General features: G+C 34.2%; 1 protein-coding gene across 1 annotated transcript in view; it reads left to right on the top strand.

Annotated features, from left to right (window-relative positions):
* SYDE2 (synapse defective Rho GTPase homolog 2) overlaps positions 1 to 21,262 on the top strand; it is a 36,754-nt gene extending 15,492 nt beyond the window's left edge. Inside the window, 5 exon segments of the mRNA XM_007457232.1 lie at positions 1,492 to 2,594; positions 6,232 to 6,358; positions 12,832 to 13,013; positions 15,778 to 16,009; positions 20,766 to 21,262. Coding sequence (XP_007457294.1) covers positions 1,492 to 2,594; positions 6,232 to 6,358; positions 12,832 to 13,013; positions 15,778 to 16,009; positions 20,766 to 21,262 — 2,141 coding nt within the window.
* Positions 21,263 to 21,845: the final 583 nt, after the last annotated feature.

Below are 21,845 nucleotides of genomic sequence, written 5' to 3'. Positions count from 1 at the left end.
AACATTATTTTCACCACAATATTTACCATGGTTAATCTCCTGGCAGTGCGGTTTTACAGTGGTTAATCTCTTGGCAATGTGGGCTATTATTTACTTTATTTGTAGTTTTTTGAATTTTTTTTTTTTTTTTGCGCTGTACGCGGGCCTCTCACTGCTGTGGCCTCTCCCGTTGCAGAGCACAGGCTCCGGACGCGCAGGCTCAGCGGCCATGGCTCACGGGCCCAGCCGCTCCGCGGCATGTGGGATCTTCCCACACCGGGGCATGAACCCGCATCCCCTGCATTGGCAGGAGGACTCTCAACCACTGCGCCACCAGGGAAGCCCCTTTTTTGAATTTTTAAGAAACGTTTTATTGTAAACCTGAGTAATTTTGACATTTAGGAAAAAATAAAACTATTTTTGTGTGGAGAAGAATTTGAAAGAATTTTAACACTTTACTCTTTATGAAAATTGAAAATTATAAGAAAACATATTTTATCTCTGTACTGTCATTTAATATATTAAAATTGCAAAGCAACGCCCTAATTTAGCTTTTGAAGTTCTATGGAATTATTGCATACAGATAATATAAGAAAGAAAATGTCTATACATTTAAAAAATTATTCAGTTAGGTTTATGATATTCATTATTCAGTTATTCTTGATTAACTAGAGTTCATTCTATATAATCTTTGGTGACATGTTCTAATACAATTTTTTTTTGCGGTACGCGGGCCTCTCACTGTTGTGGCCTCTCCCGTGGCGGAGCACAGGCTCCGGACACGCAGGCTCAGCGGCCATGGCTCACGGACCCAGCCGCTCCGGGGCATGTGGGATCTTCCTGGACCAGGGCACGAACCCATATCCCCTGCATCGGCAGACGAACTCTCAACCACTGTGCCACCAGGGAAGCCCGTTCTAATAGAATTTTAGAGCCAATTAAGTTGGCTCTTAGTTGTCAAAATTATACACTTGTTTGGTTTTTAACTTTTTTTTTTAACCAGCAATGCTATGTGATGAAATTTAGTTTTTAGAGTATTGTAAATATAGAGGAATCATTCTTATATTAGGTAGAATTTATAAATAAACATATTAAAATAGGAAACATGTTGAAATTAATGTTTTAATATGTTAAAATGAACATATTAAAATAGGAAGCTTTCCTAGTTTTCTCTGATATTCACTGTTTACAGTTATAAACACATGCTCACTGAAGTATATTGCAGTGGGAAAGATTTAAAAGGAACCATATTACCTTTCCTCCAAAGCGTCAGAATAGAAGGGCAGATGGAGAGGGAGATATTTCTTTCCACCGGAAGCCATTTGTAGATCTTGATATTCTGCTTGAACATGGTAATGGAGATTCATCTAAACTTTTGACTAAATCTCACCCTTAAGCTGAGACAGGGAAGAATTTGTGTCCATGTGAGAGCTTGTTAAGTTGGTGTTTTATAAAGTAAAAATAAAAGTAGGAATCAAAACATTTCACCTTATAATGTCTTTTATTTTCAAGGTCCTGGGATAGTAGCTGCTACAAATAAGCCTGATTTGGGAGTTACAGGACCATCTTCTCCAAGCCCTAGCCCTGTGAAAAAAGGCAGCTCAATTCATTGGTCTTTCCCGGATAAAATAAAATCTCCACGAACTGTGAGGAAACTTTCCATGAGAATGAAAAGGTTGCCAGAATTTAGCCGGAAACTGAGTGTTAAAGGAAACTTGAATTATGGAAACAGTCCGGATAATACTCCTTCCTTGTCTAAATGTAACTGGCAAGAAATTCATCATGCTGTTATTCTACCTTCTGGGAACACAACCACAGCTGCTAAGAGGAATGTTATAAGCCGGTACCATCTTGATACTAGTGTGTCTTCTCAGCACAGCTACCAGAAGAAAACCTCTGTGAGTTCTAAGTATTCCTGCAAAAGTGGTTACCTCAGTGATGGAGATTCTCCTGAACTTATAGCTAAATCTAGCAAACATGGATGTGAAAACAAATTTGCAAAAGGAAAAGAAATAATTCCAAATAGTTGTAGCAAGAATGAAATAGACATTGATGCTTTTAGACATTATAGCTTTTCTGATCAACCTAAGTGTTCTCAGTACATATCTGGGCTCATGAGTGTGCATTTCTATGGTGCTGAGGATTTAAAACCACCTCGGATAGATTCAAAAGATGTCTTTTGTGCAATTCAGGTAGATTCAGTAAACAAAGCCAGAACAGCTTTGCTCACATGTCGGACAACGTTTTTAGACATGGATCACACTTTCAACATAGAAATTGAAAATGCACAGCATTTGAAATTAGTAGTATTCAGTTGGGAACCCACTCCAAGAAAAAATCGAGTGTGTTGTCATGGAACTGTTGTTCTTCCCACCTTATTCAGAGTGACAAAGACACATCAGTTGGCTGTCAAACTTGAACCTAGAGGTCTTATTTATGTGAAAGTGACTCTTTTGGAACAGTGGGAGAATTCACTTCATGGACTAGATATAAATCGAGAACCAGTAATATTTGGTGTTGATATTCGAAAAGTTGTAGAGAAAGAAAATATAGGCTTGATGGTACCACTCCTGATTCAGAAATGTATTATGGAAATTGAAAAGAGAGGCTGTCAGGTATTATTTTACTGTGTTTCTCTACTGCCCCCTTATCTGTCTATTTGAGGAATAATTAAATTTATTTATAGTAAGTCTTGGGGGAAGGGGTTCAAGGTAAGTTAAAAAAAATCCAATTTAGACTTTTTCTCATTCCGATTCTTTATTTTTATTCCATTACTGTTTAGGATGTAATTTATGCCTTAACCTATGTTGTCAGTGATTGAAAGCGTGCTAGATGGTTCCATAATTTATGTTGTGATGCAGAGCTGCATGGTCTTATACCTAGAGATGAAGATTGCTTTACAATGACATTCCTAGGAAAAGCCAGAGCTGATAACATAGGCTAAGCCTAATTCATTTAAGGAATGTTTCTGAATGTTTTGACATTCTTTTGGTAGAAAGTTCGACAGTGAATATTATAACCCTGTTTCACTCCTAAAATTAACTCCCTGCCCTTATTCCCTGTTCTCCCTCAGTTCCACTCTTTGGAAAGCATAAGCTTATCCATGTCTTACCTTTGGGATAGCATGGAGGATAAGGAGAGGTCCTACTAATAAAAGCACATCTCATTCTCTTTTCCTTTTAAAGAAGGTAAAAGCAGTTCATTAGAACAAACAAAAAACCTGGTGTTATTTGTAACAAGATATGTAAATGTTAACTAGTTAGTAGACCTTATCATTTTCATTTATACATGTAGACTATGACAATGAGAAACAGTGTATCACTGAGGATATTAATCTGAGGTATAAGTAATTATTTATACTAATTTTTTGCAATACAAACTAAGTCTAAGCATCATTATGTTCTGAAGTATTTTGCTTTAGTGCTATCAGAATTTATAACATTCATTAAAAAATATTGAGGATAAATACCACAAAATCTGAAATATGATTTCTTTATAAGAATGTAGATGCAAACTTGAAATAATCTACCTTGAATTTAACATGGAAGTGATAGAAATTGCATAAGTTAGTGGAGTTTTGTATAAAGGTTCAAGAGACTTGGATTCTGGTTTCTCATCCGTCATTGGCTGTGTGATGTTGGGCAAGTCATTTAATCTCTGTGGGTCTTTTTTGCTTATGTTAAATAAAAATAGATGCAGTAGCTTCCTGAAGCTGAGAGGTAGGACATTTGAATTTTTGAAACCTCTTTTCAGATATGTGATTCCATCAAGTCAAGTTTACGTTGTCTGGGTGGAAGTGAGGCCTTCAGTTTCCAATCCAACTTTTGGTCCAGTTACTTTTTTAAGGTCCTCTGTTTTTCCTGTATTTTTTTTTTTTCCACGCAGCATGTAGGGAGGCCAGAGATTAGGCAGACTTTAAAGCTAATTATTTAAACAGAAACTTTTACAATTGTATATTAAAATAAGTAACTCAAATAACGCTGTACTTTTACAGTCTATTTTCTGAAAATATTTTATAAAGAGCAAGTGTATAAGACTGTAATAACTGATTTTAAATGCCAAGAAAATATTTTTAGCAATGCTTTTTATTTCTATACTTAAAGTTTAGAAAGTTTTATTTTAATAAATAATTATTTCCTGTGAAATGAAAAGTAAAAAAATTTTACAGTTGTATGTTTGGAGCTGTACTTTTTCAACACCTTTTCTTGTTTTGTCTCTTGTGCTTCTCCCTGTTGCACCCCAACACGCACAGAAAGAGGCTGATTGTGCCTGCAGTTTACAGAGCAGCATACTGCTTAAATTTTGTTTACCTCTCTAGTCAGTAATTATTCTTGTTTTTTTTACAATGAACATCAGGTTTTGATAGTCAAACAAAAAATGGTTTGTGATATCTTCGAAATACTTTGAAGGCTACTACCACCTGTCTCCTGCTTCCTATAGGAAAAATTAGTATAGAAATCATCCTCATGGTCCATCTGGTTCAGATTCTGTCCTCAATAGAGGCATCAAGCATGTACTTCAAGTGTTTGATTCAAGAAGTCAGCCTCTGAAGGTAGGGATATATCCTAAAATATCCCTGCCTGACATATCTATATTAGCTCTTCCTTCTTTTATTCACCTTTAAAACTATATTTGTAATTGCAGCTTTTGGGATAACATGTTCCATTAATTTATTACTTGCTATTGAAGTGTTGCTTTCTTTAATTTGTTCTAGGTTCATCTCTTTCTCAAGTTTAAGAGGATACATCCTTATGAAATTTTGTGACACTTAAGTGTGCATACACCAGAAGGGCTGTACTCAAGTTAGTTTCTTCTCATGTGGTAGCATTTCCTTTGATCCTGTTTAATATTTTAGTTTCATTGTCTGGATCATCTACCGTTCTACTTTTCTTTCTTGTGATGATGTGAACGTACCATGAATGTGGATAAGAACAGGAAATTTGAATTTTCTTTCCAGTACCTTCCTCGATTTCCCATATCATGATTCTTTTGAATGCAGCAGCACCTTGAATTACCTTCTCTTAGAAATAGTTGTAGGTTCTTTACTATCTTTCAATTAATACTTAATGCTTGTCATCGCAAGTATCTTGATTAACATTTCCATGTATCCATTACTGACGCTTTCCTATATTGAGACCCACTCTCTGTAGTGTATTCTATCAGTTATTTAAAAACTCAGAAGAGGTTGTCATAAGTAAACCGGGAAATTTCATTTGCATTCTTCCTCTAGATCACTTTTAGCATTTTAAAGTGATTCCTAGTTCAAATCCTTGGGGATTGCACTGTGTGTTTTCACTTTATTTCTGTCTTGAAATAATTTCTTTATCTGTAACTTCTTTCAATTCAAGGTGATTAAACTTCCTAAATAGTCTTTGATGTGGAAGTATAGGTGACAACCGCTTTCCTCAATTTTCTTGAAGATTTATCCTTTTAAAAAACTCCAGTTGCTTAATCAGGCATGTTTTCTTTTTAAGATACCATGTTGATTTCCTCTTAGTGAATTTATACTGAACTAACAGTGTTTAAAAAACAAATCTTTTTAATGTAGGTTGAGGGGAGAGTGAGTGTTGTCTTTGCATCTTATATACATTTTGAACTAGAAGTTTTATTTTACCTTTAATATATTATTTTAATTGAATTTCCTTCATTGCTTTATAATCAATTAATTTGATAAGTTAAAAAATCCTAGATTTATTTTTATTTCTTCCTCAGAAACTTTTTTTTTTTTTAAAGATAACTTTACACAAATAGTATACTGGAAACTTATTTCAAAAATATACTTTTTTCGAGTTTTAAAGAGATTAAGTAACTTGCTCAAATTCACCAAGCAAGGAGTGATAGTGTGGGGCTTTATGAATCCAAAACCCTAGTTTAACTGCTGTGCTGTATTACTTCAGTCTAGAGCAAAAGATGTGAAAGGGCAATATCTTGGGGCATGGAGATATTGTTTGAGCATGTAAAACTAAAGGGTAGGGATTGTATCTTTGCTTAACATATGATAGCCAGCATTACAGAAATCACAGTATATTGTTCAAATTTAAAGGAAAGAATATAATTTTTTATCAAACTATATAACTATAACTATAATCAGTATAGTCTATGGTGAGATTTCAAAAGCTATGTTTGAGATATTTTTAATTAAATGCCATCAGAACATATTAGATTGCCAAGTTCATGTGATTTATACATACTGCACTATAATATTTTCTCTTTATCCAATTTACCATAATGTGGCCATAATTTTATTTCTAGGTAGTAGGCCTGTACCGATTATGTGGCTCAGCAGCAGTCAAGAAAGAACTTCGAGAGGCTTTTGAGAGGGATAGCAAAGCTGTTGGTCTGTGTGAAAGCCAATACCCAGATATAAATGTAATAACAGGTAATAAATAGATGTTATTTTTATGTACACATTCTGGAAAGACTACATCTGCACAAAAGAGAATTGAAATACTATTTTGTAGCCTAAATTTAATTTGGTTTTATTCTGCAGTCTTATTTTCCTTCTTTTACAAGCACTGCTGTGTTATTTTCTGTGGGGAGATAGCAAGATATGGTCCCTGTCCTCAAACAGCCAACAAGTGTTGGGAGGAAGAGACCGACATTAAATTAACTGTAGTAGCTAACAGAAGGAAAAGGGTACCTTTTCTTCATAGAGAGATAAATAAAATGTCATCAGAGTTCAGTTTGACTGGAGCTGACATAATATAAGGGGCATTGACTATCTGGTTAGAGAATTTAGATTTATTTACTAGGCAGAGGGGATCCATCAACGATTTTTGAGCAGGGGAGTGAAATCTTTAGAGATAATCTTCAGGAATATTTATCTGGCAAGTCTGTGTGATGGACTGAAATTAGAAGATACAAGAGGAAGGAAAACCAGTTAGGAAGCCTTGGCAATAGTCTCAGCAAGGAGGTAATGAGATTGGATGGCATCTGGCAGCAGCAGCAACAGCAGGAAGAAATAGAACTGAAAGTGTTTGAAGAAAGGGAGGGCCCAGACAATCCTGACTTTGACACCTGGTTGATTGGGTTCCATTAGCAGAAGTAAGAAAGCTGAGAGGAAAGCTACAGCTTTTGGTGGAGAAATGTAGAAAAAGATTATGAATTGGGTTTCTTTTTCAAACTTATATACTGAATTTGATGTACTAGTAGGAGATCTCAGTGGATATATCAAGGATATATCTCCTACAGCTAAGGAGAGGATGTAAGTAGAGTGTGAGGGATCTGCTGTTTACCCAGGTGATGAATGCAATCCAACGTATAGCATTGTAAATACACTTTTAATACCCCGACTGGTGGGGGTAGAAAACGGCAATTTGATGGTCATTGGCACTAGTTGTAATTAACACCTTGCAGTTGTCTATAGAGTTTGAAAAGACAAGAACTTTGAGGATCTCCAAACTTTGGAGGCAGGCAAAGAAAGAAGAAACAGCTGAAGAGATTGAGAGGAAAGGAGTCAGAAAGTATGGGAAACAAGAGACTACAGAGTGTTAAGGAAAGGTGTGATGCACTGTCATTCTGAGAGATCATATAAAATGAGAACAGAAAAAAGGCCTTTGAATTTGGCCATTAGGAGATTTTCATAACTAATCGATATTTGAGGTCTATTGGCTTATAATTCCATGTTTGTTTTTTGTTGTTGTTTTACTTTTTATTAGCAAAGTTTTCAAGCATATACACAAGTAGAGAGAATACTATGATAAACCTTCTTTATCCATCACCTGGCTTCCATAATCAACACATGACCAAACCTGTTTCATTTATTCCCCTCATTTGATTCTCCCCAAACTTGGATTATTTTGAACCATATCTCAGCTATCACATCCTTTCACCTACAGATGCTTTGGTATGTATTTCTAGATCATCTATGTATTTTGATGGTCTTTCTCTTCTCTCTACTGTCAACTACCGTTTTTTTTTTCTTGCTGTAATAGTTTTTGTTTTTCTCTTCTAATTTGCTTTCTTATTTTACACACAATTAATTGTCTAGGTGAAAATTTGAGGAAGGTTCAACTTGCACATATTCAAGAGATTTTTTATTAGTTGAAATCCTTAAGGCTAACTGTTAGGATTGAGGCTTTCCAAATAATTGAGCTTCCCAATCTCTGAACTCTGAGTGACTGTATTTCATAGAATATTTAATATTATATTCTTGGATAACTAAAACTTTGATCCCAAGCATTTTAATTCGAAGAGGGAGCAAACCAAAGCACTTTTTCTTTCTCCTAAGTTTTAGCAAACCAGAAATAATGGTTACTTTTATTTTATAAAGGAAGAAGGCATATTATTTCTACTAAAAAATGGGTCATTTCTACAAAAAAGTAGAATTTTTCCCTTAATAATGTGTAATTAACAAAATCAGCAAAGGACTCATTTTATTAATTTATTAAAGAAAAATTTTATAAATAGCAATCCTCAGAAAATTACACTCTATAACTAAATAAAAGGAGATTTTGTCTTGGTTGAAGACTTGTCTTGGAGATAAAAATTATGTCAAATGTGTATAATTTAAAAAGATGAAGTGATGTGGTTTGAATTGATTATTTGTTATAAGAGAAGGTCCTTAGTGGGAAATTTGCAGCATTTGCAGAAGGTATGACAATAGGTCAATGAAACATTTATAGAAGCATTATTTTCTAAAAGTGAGAGTTTACATAATTTATGAATTGGGTATTTCTTGGCTTTATTCTTTGTATATTCCATTTCAGTAAACCTGTTTTTCAGAAGAACCTAGAGCTGTTTTCTTTCTTGATAAAAAGCCAGTGGGATGACTTAAGGTTTGTCTGAGAAATATCATTGGAATTGCAATAAAATATACACAAGGGCTCATCGTGGCTCAAAATAAAGGGTATTGTTGATTTGGGGAACTGGCCAGTAATAGTGTTGCCTCATGTGTTTGTTCCATGTGAACTCACATTTCAAGTAAACTTTAAAATATAATTAACTGTTCAGTAGGTCTAAAAGAAGAGATATTAATGGGGTGAATGATAGAGTTTACTCACAGTTTAATGCATTCTTAGTAGTTGGTTTGTCTGGAATACAGAATGAAGTGATCCAGACAAACCAGATTTTTTTCAATCAGGTGCAAAATTTAAGATATAAAATCTATTCATAGTACAAGAGAAGAAATTAGAAAAGTCAACATTATTTATTTAGTGATTATTAGAGTTTTAGGCAGAGAGAACAGGGTGAATTTTGTGATTGAGAATTAATAAAATATAGGTACTTCAAACCAGCCTCTGAGAAGTAGTAGTTTTAGAGATCAGAATGACTTTTTTTTAGTGTGGTGATACATATATCCCACCATGGGGATGAGTAGAATTTCTCTGTGTAGTTGGTCCTGTGCCTGAATGAGGGTGAGAGGTTTCATAGTATCTAACTATTACAGGGCAGCTTAAGAGATGTAACTAGAACCAGCTCTTTATTTATCAATAATTGCCTGCTTCAAGTACATGATAAAAGATTTACTGTGTTGCATTAAATAAACTTCATCATAAATTCTCCCTAAGTCTTTTTAAAGTAGCTCCTGTAACATTAAAGCTTGTCACCACAAATTTATTATCGTACGGTTTTTATGTCCCAAAGTGTTTGAAAGATGTTAAGAAGGCAATATGGCTTTAAGATGCTCCTGCCTATCACTAAGTTTTTGGGATAAGGCCATATAGCTAATTTCTAGACTGATGAGTAGTCATATCATATATGTTACAACGCACTATGAATACCTTCTCTCTGTTTCATTTTATAAAATCTTTTGATTATTTTTCCTGTGACGTTTGTCTGCTTATAGAAAAGCAACTATAATTTTTACTTCATTGAACATAATGTTCATTGAGCATACTTTAAGTGCTTAATATTTGTTATAATAATTCTCTTATTTGCCCTCAAATTTTAGTGAAGTAAGTAATCTTGAACTTGGGTTAATTTAAAATTCCATTTATATTAATGGTTGTTTAGCATATTAATCATATAAAGGATAATGATATTTGAAATATATGTTTCACTAAGGTATAAAGTTATCTTTTCTGGAGATCTTTTAGGTTTTGATTTAATATAATTGCATTACAGGGCAAGTCTCAAGCTACCAGGGCATATTGAGTTTTATAAGAACTAACAAGTCTTGCTTTGTCAAGGAACAACTATGGAACCTTTAAAAAAGATTATGCCCTAAAGGGTTAGTAATGTCTTTATTTGGCAGCTACAGAAAATTGCATTTTCACTTTCTAATTGTAACTCAATGCTCTTTACACTGAATGTTGCAATTCATTGTAGGAAACTAATGATAGTAGTAAAGATCACATGATATAAGTTAAGGAATGTGAATAAACAATTGTTGCATGCATACTGTGTACAAAATGCTTTATCATTATCATTACTGTATGTCTAACATGTATTGATAATTATTATATGCCAAGCACTTTATGTATGTTGTATCTCTTTGTATATATCAAAGAAAAAGTTTGGGGCTTCTCTGGTTGGCGCAGTGGTTGAGAATCCATCTGCCAATGCGGGGGACGTGGGTTCGAGCTCTGGTCCAGGAAGATCCCACATGCCGCAGAGCAGCTTGGCCCATGCACCGCAACTGCGCTCTGGGGCCCGCGAGCCACAGCTGTTGAGCCCATGTGCCTAGAGCCTGTGCTTTGCAACAAGAGAAGCCACCGCAGTGAGAAGCCTGCGCACTGCAACAAGGAGTAGCCCCCACTCGCCGCAACTAGAGAAAGCCTGTGCGCAGCAATGAAGACCCAACGCAGCCAAAAATAAATAAATAAAATAAATAAATTAAAAAAAGAAAAAGTTTGGTCAGTATCCTCTTGGCTCCTTAGTGCTATTTCCAGGTTATTACCTTTTTACTATTGAGTAGGAACTTATGCTCAATGAAGGAATGAGCCTTTTTGGAGGCTCATGGCACACTCTTGCACCACCTCTGCCTTTCGTATTTAACATCACCTACAGAACTCTTGGGCATTCCCATTTATTCAGTGAAGACTTTGATACCTCGCCTATGGTTAGATTTCCAACTGGAGTCCTGCCATCATCCTGAATGATTTTAACATACAAATGACCAATCCAGAACACTCTTCTTATCTAACCTAACTCTTATTGGGTATCAACTGATACCTTAAACTCTTTCTTGAAGCATTCTTTCCTTCACTTCCTTGCAGCATATTTGCCTGTCTCACCCCCACCCCCATCCTGCCTCTTCTTACCACTCATATTCCTTTAGCCATTCTTCCTACTGATGTTCTTCATGGCCTTCTCTTATCACTAGGCCTTCTCATATCATGCTGTATGCTGCCCTGATAATCTCAGTCATTCCCAAATTTCCACTTACCATCTCTAAGTTGATCATTCTCAGATCTGTGTCTCCAGCCATCTCTTTCCTGAGCCTCAGATTTTTATATCCAGTAGGCTTGAATGTCCCATAGATACCTTAAGCTTAATACGTTCAAAATTAAACTCCTTCCTGTACCCTAAAACATGGTTTTCCTCCTTTTTCTCCTATTTCAAGTAATAGCACTGTTATTCACCTAGATGCTGAAGCCCCAGACCTAGGAAATATCCTTACACCTCCTTTTCCCTCAAAATGACAAATGTATTTTTGACCCAGTGGTCCTGTTTTGGGAATTCGTCCTACCAACATACGTGCATACATACAAAGTAATGATGTGCAGGTTATTCGTTGTAGCATGTTTTGAAATAACAAAAGATTAGAAAGAACCTAAGCAGCTGTCTATTGTAATTGACTAGATCAAATTATGGGGCATCCATACATTGGAATACTGTGATGTGGCTGTAAAAATGTTTGAAGAAAATCTCTACTGAAAATATGTCAAGGATGTGATGTTAAATGAAAAAGCAAGAAACAGGACATATATGCTATCTTTTATGTAATAAAGGGGAACAAATAGTAATATTTATATTTGCATAAGCAAATACTGGAAGGATGCATAAGAAACTAATGAACCATGGTCTATCAAATTTAAAAGATTTATTAGATGGGAAACTTCCTTTATGATCATGTTTAAATTCAAATTAAGCTCTCAAACTAAGTTCTCGGCTAAGCTGAGAGCATTTTCTAAATCAATATTGTCTCTTAAGGTTTTTGGTGTCAGAAATGTATTCTATATTTCCTTGTGATCACATTCTTGCCTTTAGCTAGTATCTTACCTACCTTCCTTATATGTAACAACCATTAATTACTCTTTTCTGTTTCCTCTACTATAGGTATATCATCTCTTAGTTCATAACTACTTTTGGTGTGTTTGAAATTGACTTAACCTCATTCTTACTATAGTGACAAGTCTGATGTTTTCTGTTCTTGGCTTTTGGTTTCATTTGTTTGGTTTTAGGAATGATTTTTTCCTTCCATAGTATAGCATTAGAGATTATCCAGACTATCCAGTATGTATGTTTAAGCCATATCTTCTGTATTAAAGAGGAAATATATTTATATAGCTCACTTATTTGCAAGCACTTATGAAAAGCCTAGAAATTAAAAATTCACATAATTGGAATAATTTAAAATTAATATTAGTATGCCTTATTTTCTTTTACATGCACTTAGAGGAGCTTTTTATAAGGGATTTACTTTATGAACAAACCTAATATGTATGATAATTGGCTATTATGTGTGTACATTATTAGCATGGTTTCAAAACAAGTCAATTAGTGAAGCAATTTCTAAGGATACAAATTACTATTGTTTTGTTATAATACTTCTTTTTACATTGTTGCTTTTATTGTTTTCAGATTGTTAAAAGTTCGCTGTAATAATTCTTTGAAAAAAAATTCACCACAGTTTTTTATTTCACTCTAAAGACTAATTGCCATCTGTCTCTGGTTTGTTTTCTGAAGGTGTTCTTAAGGATTATTTAAGAGAACTTCCTTCTCCTCTGATAACAAGGCAGCTTTATGAGGCTGTATTAGATGCAATGGCAAAAAATCCTTTGAAAATGTCATCAAATGGTTGTGAGAATGATCCAAGTGATTCTAAGTACACTGTTGACCTGCTGGATTGTCTGCCTGACGTTGAGAAGGTAAGCACAGTTGATATGCATTGAAAGTAAGCACAATTGGTATGCATTGAAGGTAAGCACAATTGGTATGCATTGAAGGTAAGCACAACTGGTATGCATTCTTTCTGGAAGCCAGCTAATGAATTGTATACTTAGCTCCAGAGCTACAAATAACTTTTTAGATATTTGACATTTGTAGCACTCATGAGTTTTAGCTCTGCCTTTGCCAAAGGCTACTTAAACAGCATAAATCTAGAAACTGCTTCTTAAACAGAATAAATCTAGAAAATAATTTTATCTTTTCTGTATATGATTTTAGCCAAGGAATGAATACTCCCTATAAGTTTTGAAAGAGTATTGTTATTATTAAAATGATATATGTTTATTATAGAAAATTTAGGAAGATATAGAAAAGAAGAATGGAAATTATAATTATCAATATCTAAAGACAACAATACTTAACATTTTGGTGTAGTTCCTTTTAGTATTTAAAAAATATGGTACCTGATTGGTGTACATGGCTTAGCATCAAGACTTAAACAACCCTCACCACCACCATTTCCTTTCTCCTTGTCTCTTTACATTTGCCCTCTCCCCACAATCTGAATCTTGGGACCAGTATCTTCAGGTGTGCCTGCAGGAGAGATAGGATGACTGGGTCTGCAGAACTAGTTTTAGCCTAACTTTAGCTCTTGTTCCTTAGAACAAAAGGGAAAATAAGGGAAAGAAATGTGGCCAGGCTTATCCAGATGAGGCCGGCTTTGCCTATATTTCTTTCTTTTTAAAAAATATTTATTTATTTATTTATTTGGCTGTGTGGGGTCTTCGTTGCGGCGTGTGGGATCTAGTCCCTTGACCAGGGATCGAACCCGGGACCCTTGCATTGGGAGCACGGAGTCTCAGCCACTGGACCACCAGGGAAGTCCCTATATTTCTTATCATATGAGAACAGGAAGTCCAAGAGTGAGTGGGTAGAAATGTTTTAAGCCCAATACCTTCATTCACTAGTTGATTGTAGTCATCTGAATGGCCTGTACTCTGTCTGGTTAGATTAGCAATTACTGCTCCTTTGGGTGGGAGAGGGGAGCAGCTACAAAGGTAGACAGAAGCAGAAGGGTGGAGTGTGGGGTAGAAATATCCCTTCACCAATATAAGGTAAAGTTATACGTGTCATTTTACTTATAAGTGAAGATTTGAGTGTCAGGGAATGTAAATCACTTGCCCAAGAGTATATAGCTTTTTTGTGTTGTAGTCTGTCATATGAATTTAGGTCTTTCTGGCCTTAAAGTTCATGCTGTTAATATTCTCTCTAAAAAGGCTGCATAATATTCCATTTAGTAGATTTGACAATTTATCACCATTCTGTTTTGTGTAATATTTAGGGTTTGAACCTATTTGTATATATTTGTCCACAGATTTCTTTTCAGTTAGAATTACTTATTTGGAATAGAATTTCAGAGTGGAATTGCTGATGTAAATAATGTGAACATTTTGAGGCTCTTAATACATTTTTCATATTACTTTTCAAAAAGGACACAACAATTACATTTTTTGGCTGATCTTATTTCGTAGACAAAAAAAAAAGATTTCTTATTTTAGGTTGTGTTTCTTGGCTTGCTATTGAGATTGAACCTAATGTATTTAACCAGTTGTGTGTGTGTGTGTGTGTGTGTGTGTGTGTTAACTGTGTTAATCAATGTGTGACTGGTTTTGATTTCAAAATATCAGTCTAGTCTACTCTAGATCCATTTTGATTTCAAAATATCAATCTAGTCTACCCTAGATCCAATTTTCCCCTCATTCCTTCTCTTCACAACCAAACATTGAGCAAACGTTTATTCTGGCGGTTATCACTTCTTCACCACTCATTTACTACTCAGAATATTGTCATCTGGCTTCCTGCTCCACCTCTGTGGACCTGTTCTTGCTAAGGTTACTAATTACCTTCTAATCATCCAATCCAGTTGTCACTTTGACTCCAGAAATGTCATTTTGATTTTTTTTCTTTCTTTAATAATTTTTAAAAATTACAAATTATAGTTGGCATTTATTTCTTCAACACAATTATGAAGAAGAAATTATACACTTACTTTATTTGTTAAATGATTGATCATATGCTAGTATATCAAAAAACATCATTCCTAAATAACCATTCTAACTTCTTGAACAAACTCCTCTTACTAGTTTTTTCAAGGATTTAAAAAAATATTTTTCAATCAATTTTTTTTCACTTCTAATTATACTATTCTTCCCTTTTCCATGGTTTGTCTACTTAAAATATTTATTAGCTAAGAAGCACATTGGCCTTTTTCCTAGCTGGATCACAATAGAACCTAGCTATGGTTGGCTCCCTAGATTTTAGGATGTTGGTCCCTACTTATGACTACAGGATTTATCTGAACTTAAAAATAAACATTCTCACCCTAATCCCCTTTCCATTGCAGCCTTTGCTGTTATCTTTTTAGAGGAGGGAAGAGAGGAAAAAGTTGATGGTATATTTTCCCAGGGACTCCAGCTGAAATTTGGAATGCATTCATGTGCACTTTATAGAATGAATATTTTAACCATTTAATGAATCAGATTATGTCATTGAAACCTAAGGGCCCTGTGTAACATTTCTATAAGAAAATATGTTTCAAGTTCCAAACATCCAACTTACAAGCAAATCTTTGAAACAACCTTTTAAAAAGTGACAGTGCCCATCTATATTTTCTGCTATAATTTGTGTCCTTGAATTTGCCCCTGTGTGACTGTGTTAAGTGAAATTTAATTTAATTCAATTTAGGCAACCCTAATGATGTTGTTGGATCATTTGAAATTGGTGGCTTCTTATCGTGACGTGAATAAGATGACTTGCCAGAATTTGGCTGTGTGCTTTGGACCCGTATTATTAAGTCAGAGGCAAGAGACTTCCAGCCATAACAACAGAGTCTTTACTGATTCAGAAGAACTTGCAAGTGCTTTGGATTTTAAAAAACATATTGAAGTTCTTCATTACTTACTTCAACTCTGGCCAGGTAAATGATTCTACGGAAATATTTTTATCTTTCAATGATAGGGTGTTTGAATTAGCTAATCATTAAATATGCCCATGTATGATTGAAGAAAATCTTTTCTAGATTTTACTTTTTAAAATAGTTATGAATTGATACCTGCCCTTTAGATTTCTCCATTAAAATTTTCTGCTTTTGCTGATACTATTGTAGACATAGAGATCAATGTATACATTTTGGATTTGGTCAGCTCTGGATTTGAATCCTGGTTGTGTCACTTATTAGCAGTCTGACTTTGGACAAGTTCTTTAACATCATAGAGCCTCAGTATCATCTTTTGTCATGTGGATTAGTAATATGTTTATAGAATTTATAGGAGGATTAAATAAAGAATTATGTGTGTAAGGTGCTCAGCACAGCTCTTAGCACATAATAGGTACTCAGGAAAATATTAATTTCTTTACCCTTCTCGTTTTTATTTCAACTGATATAAAGCAGAATTCATTTTTCTCCTTAAATCAGTTCTTCCTCCTGATGTCTATACTGTATTCTTGGGCATTCTTCAAGTTATCCAGCCTTGAGCTGACAATTATCTGCAATCTTTCCATCTTTCTTATCCATCCCCATTCTACTCAATAACGAAAGGCTGAGTTATTTTTCTAATACATCTCTTATGTAGTTTCAGAGCTAAAAGGAATATGTATTTAGTTAGATGTTTTATAAAGGGTCCTGTATTTAGGTTCCAAAAATTTCTTACATGGTAGTAGCCCCTGCTTCCCTCCCCTACCCTGCATAGTACCAAGTGTGAAAGTACTTAGATGCTTAGTGTAGTGCACAGTGGTAGAAGTGCTTGGGCCCTGCAGTCAGGCTTAGATTCAGATCCGACTGTGGCACTCACCAACAGTGTGGACTAAGGCAAACACTAGTTTTCCTAGGCCTCAGTTTGCTTCTCTATAAATAGTGTCTACCTCAGGGTTTTTGTGAAGATTGAGATAAAGCATCTAAGGAAATGAGCAGAGAGTTTAGCATAAAGTTAGCCCTCAGTAAATGTGCTTTGTTACTCTTTTATTAATGTATATGAGAAGAATATACCAAAGTACAAAGGATTTCTTGATTTAGTCTTTTAAAAAATCTAATTAATTTAAAAAAATGAATTAAAAATTAAGCTAATAAAAATTTTCAACTTTTAAATTTGTAGAGTTAACATTTTTGCTTTCTTTTAAACACAGGCTTAAAAAATCATTTCTAATTTATATTTTACCTGAGTTAGTATGTGTTACTTATTATTTAAAAAATCCTGAATGAAGATGCTCTGGTTAATTGGTCTGATTTCTGCACTTGGTGCCCAACATAAGAAATCACTCAGGTTCAAGTTTTAAATGTGTGTTTCTTAGCTTTTCCTAGAATTGCTTTAATTTTAATAAACATGAGGAATTGGGAAAGGAGCCATCTTATTCTAATCACAAATGAAAATTTGTTTGCCTGGAGATACTAAGTTTACTATCAGTACCTGAGTTCTTTATCATTAATTCTGTATCAGTGGTTAATATCATTTCATTGTTTTGTAATAGTCATCTTAGTCTTAGGTTTAGGAGCAAAAACTTAACTTGTATGTTATAGAAAAAAGGCAGGTTCAGATTTGAGATTCACTGTACAGTATTTCAATGACAACCTTAAGCAACTGTCTCCTAATGTACAGTTCCTTATTCCAAAGTTTTGTGTGATTGGATTTAAAAATAACTGCCCCATTGTCTATAACCTGTTACTTTTCTTTAGTTATAATACCTCAAACAAAGGACAGAACAGGGCAGAAAGATAAGAGGAAACAGTAGTTAGTTTTGCCCTCTAACATCACTTGCTTTTGGATTCAAGAGGCAGAAATCAAGTAGATATAGTGCACTTACTGAGCCTGAGAAAATTGATGGTGACGTAGAGACTGGGCCACACCATATTAACTTGGTGAATGCTCATCTCTATGCATTCAGTGGAAGGTTTTAGCTCCCTTGCTATCTGTATCCTACTTATTTTTCTTTTTGGAACTTCCCCTACTCCAGAGGTAAAAAGAATTGGTTCCACCCTTTCCTGCCCACCTGCCTTTTTACTTCCTTAACTTTTTATTTTGTTCTGTGTTATTTTTAAATTTTGGGCAAGAATATAATTTGCTTTGAGCTTTCTACTTGAAAAATCTGTCTTCATTCAAAGTGATCAGTTAGAACCCTGGCATGTTGGTACTGGAAGGTAAAAGTCAGCCTGCCAATTGCTTTTCAGATTGTCTTCTGCCAAAGCCCTAAGTTCTTTAGAAGCAGCCTTGAGGCCAGATTGGCAACAGGTGAGGGAGCAAAATGGAAACATATTTCCCTTTTGACCAAAACAGTCTTCTTTTCATCTTTCTTATGTACTGGGTTTTTACAAAGTAGTTGCTTTTTAAAAATAGGGTTGCTGTTTTAAGAGTATTGGAAATTAATGATAGGCTACACTTTCACTTTATAGATGGGGAAATAGCTTTAGAGAGTGTGTAACTCTTAGACCAGCTGTTTGGTGTATCACATATTTTATGATGAATAGATTCGGGATAGGGCTTTCTTTTTATTTTTCTTTTGGAAAAGCTATCAATTTTCCCTAATTCTTTTTGTTTCATTTTTCTCACTAGACTAAGCTTCATGAGGTCAGGGACTATATTTTGCTTACACTTATATTTCCAGGTCCTAACAGAATACTTGGCACTAACTAGACACCCAATATATTGTGTTAAATAAGGTAATTATACTATAGATAAAAAGCTAATAAAGTGGTGACTAAAAATATAAATCTATTGGAAGAAAACAAGATAAGAAAATAAAGTTTCTTAGTAATTATCATTATGTTTGGAAAAATTTTCAGCAAATTTATAGACTGCATGTTCATTTTATCCTGTTGAAGGTAAGTAGTCCACAGTGCTAGGAAAACCAGAACTTTTCTTTTGGGGTTAAAATTAGCCATTTTATCTACATATTTAATAGGAAACCATTTCACCATCAGTAGTTTAAAAAGCTAGTAAAGTTGATTTTGTAGAAATTGAAGTTTTAGTCTAAAAGATGTAAAATATTATAATTGGTTTCTTAAATATTTTCCAAGTAAATATACAAAAATAATGTTTGGATAGGAACTTGGTTAAACAACTTTAAGCACCTGACCGTAAAATGAATGTGGGTTTTGCAGGTGAATGTCGGAAAATGCAGACAAAATAAGACAAGCTTAACACAGAATCAAAAATGTTTTACTTTGGTTGGATCACAAACCAGCTGACCTCAAGGTTAGCAGAGTGCTGTGATGGGTTGGCAAAGCAATAGACATGACACTTAAGCACTAAGAAGAACAGGAAAAGCACAGAAAATGAAGGGAGGAAAGCAAGGAGATTTAGAGGAGATAAGCAGTTTCAACAGAAGAAGGAATATGAATAATTAAACAGTGGAAAAATTCAGATATCAATTCTGCAATTACATCAGTTAATGGCATAGGACATTCTATATTAATATTGTTATTAAATATCAAGGTAAAGTAACTATGAGATCTTTATTTTCTAGAAAATTTTAGATCAAGAGCTTTTAGCTGTCATAATGATCTGTAATAATTATCATAAAAATGCAGATAAACAAAAATGTTAAAGACATACCTATACAAAGTTATCAAGTATTTTAATAAAATAAGTTAAAAAAATTATGCAATCTCTGAAAATGTTATAAAATCACTGTATGTCTGGAAAACTAGAACCATATACATGTTTGTATTATTCTTCAATTATTTGATACAGTAGGAAACAAGTATTTATTAGATGTTGGAGAGTGTAAAGTTGGTGCGTTATCACTGATTATATGTTCCCTTTATCTTAGTGAAGGGAAGTATTAATGGAGAATAAACAAGCAGAAAGGGAAAGGTATTATGGACAGTTTTTAATAGCCGTGCCTCAACATTTAAATTAAGTCCATTCAACAAGTGTTTTGTTCAATACACACAAAAGAATCAGCTGTAAAGCCTTGGTTTGTTGTGAAATAATGTGTCTCCATGGTAATATATTTGGCCAGTGCAATGCATACTAATAGAGGAAATAGTCTTAATATGAGGAATGTTATTTGAAATTGTTAGATTCCTAACCAGAATGGGGAAATAAAATATCTGTACTATTTTCAGGCAATAAATGAAGATTCTTAGTAGCTAATGCCGTATAATCAAGCTCAGGTAACAAGTGGACAAGTCTAGATTTCGTTCATTTTATCAAAGTGAAATTTGGGCTGCTTAAAGTAAATTATGACACTGCTGCTAATAGAATTGCAAAAAAACACAAAGGTTAGAACTTTTAGAGTGAGCACTTTAGATGCCTTGGCCTCGTTTAGATGTTTGCAGATGAAGGAACTTTTGTTTCGTTTGTACTCCATGCCTTGCCTGCTTTTTGCCGTAGCTTTTAATTTAGAAGAAGCTACCAGCTTAGCTACTGTTTGAATTACATCTAGATAATAATTAACTTGCACAGAAAGTTAATCAACATTGGAAATTTATTTTGGGATGTTGTGATATAGCATGAATTAGCACCACTGAACGTTCTACTGGCTTCTGTCCCTAATCTTGATTATGTCTGATGATAGAGAAAATAATTATGGAATGCTTTGTTTTGGTAGTGTGCATGTGTTTGTTTTAATGCATGTTTATAGTTGATTATTAAATGGCTTATATTTTTAGCTCTGTGTTTTTAAATTGGATTCAGTTGGATTACTGTCGCTAAAGCAAATTTATTGTTTGTTTCTAGTGCAACGTTTAACTATCAAAGAATCAGCAAACAATTTGTCCCCAGAGCAGAAGTCTTCTCTAAATTATTTGAGGCGGAAGAAAGAACCACCTTACCTGTTAAATTTGAGTGGTACTGATTCATCAAGAGTACTTAGGCCAAGGCAAACCAGATTAGACAGTCCACTAAGTAATCGTTATGCAGGAGACTGGAGCAGCTGTGGAGATAACTACTTTTTAAATATGAAAGAAAATTTAAATGATGTGGATTATGACGATGTGCCTTCAGAAGACAGAGAAAATGGAGAAAACTGTAGCAAAATGTATGAACCAGATATCATGATTGAACAGCCAACTCCCACATCCAAAGAGTGCACATTTCAGACATATTTGACAATGCAGGCTATTGAGTCTAGGGACCGAAAAGTCAATCTCAAAGACCTACAAGAAAGTATTGATACTTTGATTGGAAATCTGGAGCGTGAACTCAACAAAAACAAGCTTAATATGAGTGTTTGAGGTTGAGAGTTTTTTTTTTAATAATGTCTTAAGTTTCACATCAATCTTTGTCACTTTCTTGTGTCTCTCACAGTGATGTTTTAAATTTTTTACTCTTGAAAGCTTCAGTTACTTTCTAACAGGTTCATGTGATTCAATTAAAAACACCATTCCTTAACATAATTTTTACTTATTTCATTAGAAAATTTTTCTTGAGGTAAAAAGATAATCTGGACTTCTTGTGGATATTTGTTTAAATCTTGCCAATTCTATGGATATAACTTTAAAATGCACTTCTAAGATTCACATAAGTTATTAGCCCCTCAAGATTTTTGTACTTTATAGGAACTGCTTTTCTGAAACAGATGTTCCTTCTAGAAGAATGCTGTGGCTGCTTAGTCTGATTTGCAGTATGAGTCCATGCACACTGCAACATCATTCAATCACATTTCATTTGCAATGCAAAGGCTGCTATAAGAAAACCTTTTTATAAATAAAAGTAAAATTATACAAATATTAATGTATTCTGTATTAACATTCAGTAATTATTTAAATATAAAATTAGATATTTTTATAATCCCCAAAATATGTGTATATTTATAAG

Source organism: Lipotes vexillifer, unplaced genomic scaffold, assembly GCF_000442215.2.
Source record: "Lipotes vexillifer unplaced genomic scaffold, Lipotes_vexillifer_v1.1 scaffold250, whole genome shotgun sequence".
Taxonomy (NCBI): domain Eukaryota; kingdom Metazoa; phylum Chordata; class Mammalia; order Artiodactyla; family Lipotidae; genus Lipotes; species Lipotes vexillifer.
Note: the sequence above shows the minus strand (reverse complement) of the source record. Positions and strands in the feature narration are given on the sequence as shown.